Here is a 6,396-nt window from a genome sequence, read left to right on the forward strand (position 1 = left end):
CAGCTGCCATCTTGCAAACATACCGTCTGGCACTACTTCCTCCCACATTTCCGCTTGTAATAATTCGCGTTGGACGCGCATCGAGGTGCGAATGTGCACGCGTCAAGCTAGGGGCATCTGGCGCGTTTTGGTCGCGTCTGGTGTGAACACACCGTTATAGTTCTTGTTACATGTGCTAACATGGAGGAGGCAAAGTTTGTGACCTGTACAGCCAGAAACCAATGGGTGATAAAAAATGTTGGGCACCCATGTTTTCTACAGTCATTGCAAAAGACTTTAATCCTGGACCCTCAGATTCAACCTGATGTTCTAACATCTGAGCTACCCAAGATCTGCAAATCAGTTCATAGGTGTAATTTGCTCAGAACATTCCTTAAAAAAGGCAGTTTCTGTGAGATTGCAAGCCTTGATGCTCTGGAAGTTTCATTTGTATGAATTCATCACATCAATATTTATGTTGTAAATGTTTTTTACCTTTTACAGGTTAGGAAATATTGCAAAGTGACTGGTAACATTATTTTATTCACACAAAACATCATCATACCTGAATATTCTTTCCTGCACAGGACATCTATGGCTATATGCAAAGAATAAGTTAAAAAATCGAGTAAACACAGGTGTTTTCAGTGGATAGTTCTACCTTTGAATGAACTAAGACATTATGGAGATCCTTTACTTTTACGAACTTCTGTGATTTGGTTTTTCCTTGACAAAAAAGATGGTGTTGGAGTCCAAACTCGAGTTATGTAAGAAAACAGGGAGTTCACATCTAACCACATTCATTAAAACAATAAAATAAAACCAAATTTAGGGAACAACAACAAAAAAGACCAGTCATATGCATCAGGACTGAACAGCAATTTATTCTATGCTTTTCCAACACTTCTGCACAATATCACCATGCTCAAGACCTGTTGTGAATCCAGGCATTTTTGAACCACAAAAAACACTTTAAGCACAGCACAAGCAAACAAGGATATAATCCCTGTTGTTCCTTTCAGGGCATGTTGAATTGAACATTTTGGCAATCACAAAACTTTGCTAGAAGCAGTTTCTCATAACCATTCGATAACAAAAAGGAATGCCCTATGTTAGAAATGCCATTATGGCAATCAAACAAGAGTCTGACACAAAGCTGAGGGCAGAAACTGACTCCATCAACACTGCAATTAAACACAAACTCTGTAGGACAATGGAAGGCAGAAGATAGTCAAAACACTATAATGTTTTAGTCTAGAGAGATGAATATGAGAGAATGGCCATATGATTTTCTTTCTCCTTGATGATGAGACTCGATCATGAATGTCTGTTAGCTTAGCACAAGTTAGGAAACATGTAGCATAGCTCTGTCCCAATATCATATCCAGTATACTCATAGCTATTAATGCCCAGATAAATCATGAATGGATTTTATGAAAGTTAGATATTCTCTTAATGGGTGAACTTGTTTTTTCTTCCTTATGATTACAAGCTAAATATCCTACCTACCACCATTCTGTATGATGAAAATGTACAAATGCAGTCTGGTTTGGGGATTCCAATCACAACATTTTAGTTGCTCAGACAGTAAGATGCAGTTGGGAATACATTGCATATAAAAGGTGGACACAGCTGCCCTGATGGTACGCACTGGTTTTGGGCATAAGATTATTAAAGCTAGCAAGCTGCTTAGCAAGCTGCATCCATAACCTGTGCACGTGCAATGCTTATTAGTACCAAATAAGAGCCCGAGAAAACAAAGTTTTAAAGAAAATACTAGAATTTCAAACACTCACTTCTTGGATGGCCTGTCCCACAAAGCAGGTGATATTATTTGTCAGATAAATTTCAAGCCCTAAAAGACAAATGCAGGGGAAAGTTCCAATTCAATTCAATTTTATTTATATAGTGCCAAATCACAACAAAAGTCGCCTCAAGGCCTCCAGTGACTAGCATTAGCAGAGGTGATGCCTCAGAGATGCCCTTAACTTCATGCTTCTACAGAATCCAGCACTTTGCCACAGCTCCAAGTTGTGTTCATTTTTAAAACCTGAAGGCTGCAGCTTGATTGTGACAAATAGTTCCACCTACATTTTATGTAGGTTTATGTAGCAATTAAATTAGAAAACACAGTTTTTTTAGTTACAGAAGTGCTGATAACCTTTTAGTCATTACATCTCCACTCGAAGAAAGTGTGACTTGCAACTTTTCCGTTAAGCTAAGCTGCAGGTGGCTTAAGTGTAAGTGATTTTTAATTCTTGTGGATGTGTTGTATTTGACACATTAATGCATGTTCATGTATTGCATGTGAATTTCACCCTAACATTGGAATTTAACTATAACATTACATTTTAACCAGTAGTTGCTGCCTCCACAGTGACAAAGATGGTCAGTATCGTTGGGAAAAAGAAAAAAAAAAAACTTGATTAAAGCAAATATTGCTTTATTGAACAATGGAAATGGCTATCAAAGGAAAGGTTTTGGTAAGAATTTGAGCAATGAAATGAAACAGCATCTTTGTAGCAATCGTGTTGATGTAAAAGTACACATTTAGCACAGTCAGAAAAACAACTTCACAAGTTTACTCATGGGACAGCTTAAGAGCACAATGCACCTTCTCATTCAACTTAAAGAACTTTCAAAAATCGCATTTTATTTTTTTTAGTGCCATCAACTTATATGCTGCAGGCACAATGACAAAGGATATCAATATCATTCCTCTTCTTCAGAGCAGATCTTAAAGAATTAAACTGAAGCTATTACAAGCTGCAGTCATTGAAGTGAAAAACAACTGGGTATCGTTAATGTTACAATAGTTTGTTTTCTTGCCAAGTTGTAATGTGGGTCTAAGTCCTGATACAAACATGGCCTACAGAAAAACACCAATAAACTGTTTACCAGGATGAAGGTGCTCATCTGAAGCATCATTACATTGACCTAATGATGTCCTGAAATGAAGGCTTTTCCGCCACCACACACACATTTCTTTCAGTGCAAATATGAGTATTGTATAAAGACAGAAGGAAAAATCTCAGCATGTCAACCAAGCATTTTCCTCCTCTCTCTGTGCCCCTTTGTTTCCCCAAGAGAAAACCCTCTCGTTGAGTTCAGAGCATAAGCAGCAACACCTGTCACTTTAGTACCTTGTGATTGTGTAACTCCAATGGTGCCGTGACTGTCATTTATTGGTGAAAAGCAGAAACCTGAAATAACAAATGAATATTAGTTTACTGCGACAGCTACCTTCAAGGGTTGGATGATGGAGAAACAACTACCAAAGCATAGAAAAAGCCTGAGAAGAACAAACTGGTTGGGTTAATTCACTGTCCATACAAGAACAGAGTTTTGTATTCCTTCCATTAATTTCCCTGAATTAAAGTTAATCTAGTGAAAGTGTGAGACAATTTGGTTTGAAAAATTGACTGATTAAAAACAAAAAAACCCAAACCCCAGCTAGGATTACAAATAATGCATCGTACATATTTTAAGGTATTGTTAGTCTGATGTCTGATTACAGCAAAGAAAAATAACAAAAAGGCATAATGATGTTAATGAAATTAAAATGTCTCCTTCTCTAAGCACCAATTCAACAGGACAATTAGAGCTGAAAGCTAAACAGAACATTTTGTAGAGGCTAATACACAAGAAATATTGTAGAAATCCAGAGCTGCTGAATTTTTATTTTTATTTTTTTTTGTTTTTGTGGCCTGACTGAAGAAACAATTGATGTTAAGTCTGGAAGAGGTCTGGCATGGCTTTACACTTAGAGGAGACAAGGCACTGACTCACAAATCCACTGCAGTCACTTTCTCCATCTTCCGCGTTACACAGGATAACTTTGCCTTCCCTCTTGAAATCAAAGACGGGGAGCACCTTCTTTGATCTTACCCTGCTTCAACCAAATCAGGCCGATCATCCTGACATTCCCAGGATAAGGTCCTTTGATTTTGCTTAAACCAGCTCCAAGCTTCAGGCCTCCTCTTCACAGGTCCCTAACAGACAGTATTTCATTGGTGTGGAAAAGATAGAAAACATGTTTGTGCTTGGGGATCAAAGTGGAACATCATAGAAGGTTCAAGCCGTCACTATAACCTTTTCTTTTCACAAGTATCCAGAATGTCAAATTGAGCTTTTAGAGTCGCAGATCAAAATGGTAACTGGCTAGCTACAAGTAGCACAAATCCAAAGCTGCAGGTCAAGCTTTCCAGCACTTGGCTTGCAGATTGCTGTTTTTTTGTTTGTTTGTTTTTTATTATTTTCAGCAAAAAGGAACCACCTCTTCTTTAGTTTTCTGTATTATTTATACAATAGATACTCGATTCCAATCGTATTCCCAAGAAAGACTCACATCGTCTTCCGTGATGTTGCTCCGATGCAGCAAAAGAAAAAAAGATACACAAAAAAACAGTTCTCTTGTCTTTAGTTTTCGGCTATAAGTCTAGCACTGTCCAAGAAGTCAGGGCTGTGAGCTGCCCTGACTGTCGGGGTCTGTCCCTGAAGAGCTGGTGTCTGAGTCCGAGTCGTTGTCATTGTGGTTATCCTCTGCCAGGTTTTTCTCTCGCAGTCGTCTGTGGGTTGCGCCGAGACGAGCCAACAAGCCCTGGTAGTCAAAACGGCCACGCTTCTCCCCAAATGGGTCCTGGAAAAAGGCAACATCATGTTTGGAAGAGGAAAAGATTGCCATTTATAATCTTTACTTTCCCGGCTCACACAGTGCTGTCACAAAGTTATGTGATATTGCATTATTGACATTAAGAATGATTTTATACTGAAAGCACTGTTTGATTAGACAAAAATAATCCAACAGAAAAAAAAATAAATACTCACCTGCATGTTCTGCCCCTGCAGATGCAATCTCTCTTTGCAAACGCCCTCGTAGAAATCATAGTATTCAAGGAAGGACTTCTCCATCACACTCCTAAAAATAAACACATTCACACGCTTGATACATTTAGTTAACAGCTAGAAAACAAAGATGGAATGCAAGTGATAAAGGAAAATAGAAAGAAGAAAAATAAAAATAAGGATCTCACAACAAAGCTTCAGGACAAAGAACTTTTCCCTCCAGCATGTCACACACAGCCACTCTCATGGTTTCATGGCGGATGCACTCATTGTAATTCTTACTGTCCCCTGGGTGACGCTCCTGTGAAACAGAATGACATGATGTGATGGATTGGTGGCGACATAAAACTCTCATATATCTATATCTCTTTGTTGACTGTACCTGTTCAAAGCCAGGTTCATTGTGATAGGGGTTCTCCGTCATCAGAGACTGGATTGAGATGAGCACAGATGAGATACTCTGAGCTGGACTCCATGCCGGCCCTGTCCATGTCCTACACGCAAAGATCACAGAAACAGTTTGTTGCATTCTTACAATGGGTTCTTGCATAATTAAAAAAAAAAAAATCTAAATCATTGATGTAAAATGACTTATTTTAAGACCTAAAAATTATGAATCGCAAATAAAGTTGTAAATTTTTGATAACATATTTACAAACAAACCGTGGACATCTGACTAGTTTTAAATTAATAACATGTATTCCTCACTGTGAGGATCTATTTCTTTTTATTATTAATGTGTAAAGGTCAGTGTTCTAATTATGTTCACCACGTCTGGTGAACATAATTAGAGAAAAAGTCCATCTAATGCAGGGGTGGGCAACTCCAGGCCTCGAGGGCCGGTGTCCTGCAGGTTTTAGCTGTATCCTTGATCCAACACAGCTGAATCAAATGGCTAAATTACGTCCACAACATGTTTTGTAGTTCTTTAGAGGCCTGGTAATGAACTAATCATTTGATTCAGGTGTGTTGACCCAGAGTGAGATCTAAAACCTGCAGGTTTTAGATCCTGCAGGATCTAAAACCTGATAGGTTTTAGATCTCAAACCTTGTCAGGTTTTCTGCAGGAGTTGCAGAAAACCTGACAATATTCACGTTTCAGGCGATAAAACCTTTTTCTGTAAAACATGAACATCTGTCTCTCGAGGCCTGGAGTTGCCCATCCATGATCTAATGGCTCAGACCAAGGATTTGTCCACTGTCACAAACAGACAATATCCAGCTTTTTGTCTCAAGTGTCTGACCAATAATATTGGACTAGCACATGCCTAATGTACGAGTATTCGACAGACAACAATCCCTACAAATAAGTATTTTAAGTGTTTTTCCTTTTCCTTTTAGATTTTGGGTTGCTAGTTAGACAAAACAAGGCATTCTGAGATATTACTTTGAACATCGAGTTTTAACTATAACTAATTCGAGGTTTTGCTAGTTTACTCACTGATCACTTGCTGGTCTAAAAATAACCTCTGCATTGGGCAATGTTTTTGTTTGGGCATTTTTGCCCATGTAGAGTGCAAATTGAATATGTTGACCCAGACCTTTTCCTTTTTTTTTTTTTTTTTTTTTTTT

General features: G+C 38.3%; 1 protein-coding gene across 1 annotated transcript in view; it reads right to left on the bottom strand.

Annotated features, from left to right (window-relative positions):
- Positions 1-2,401: 2,401 nt before the first annotated feature.
- Positions 2,402-6,396, bottom strand: part of ube2z (ubiquitin-conjugating enzyme E2Z) — a 7,811-nt gene continuing 3,816 nt past the window's right edge. Inside the window, exons 4-7 of the mRNA XM_005738110.2 lie at positions 5,207-5,318; positions 5,013-5,125; positions 4,807-4,897; positions 2,402-4,618 (exon numbers count right to left, since the gene is read on the bottom strand). Coding sequence (XP_005738167.1) covers positions 4,436-4,618; positions 4,807-4,897; positions 5,013-5,125; positions 5,207-5,318 — 499 coding nt within the window. The 3' untranslated portion in view covers positions 2,402-4,435. The remainder of the gene's footprint in view (positions 4,619-4,806; positions 4,898-5,012; positions 5,126-5,206; positions 5,319-6,396) is intronic.

The sequence above is a fragment of the Pundamilia nyererei genome, unplaced genomic scaffold (assembly GCF_000239375.1).
Source record: "Pundamilia nyererei isolate P.nyererei 1_Seehausen unplaced genomic scaffold, PunNye1.0 scaffold00081, whole genome shotgun sequence".
Taxonomy (NCBI): Eukaryota; Metazoa; Chordata; class Actinopteri; order Cichliformes; family Cichlidae; genus Pundamilia; species Pundamilia nyererei.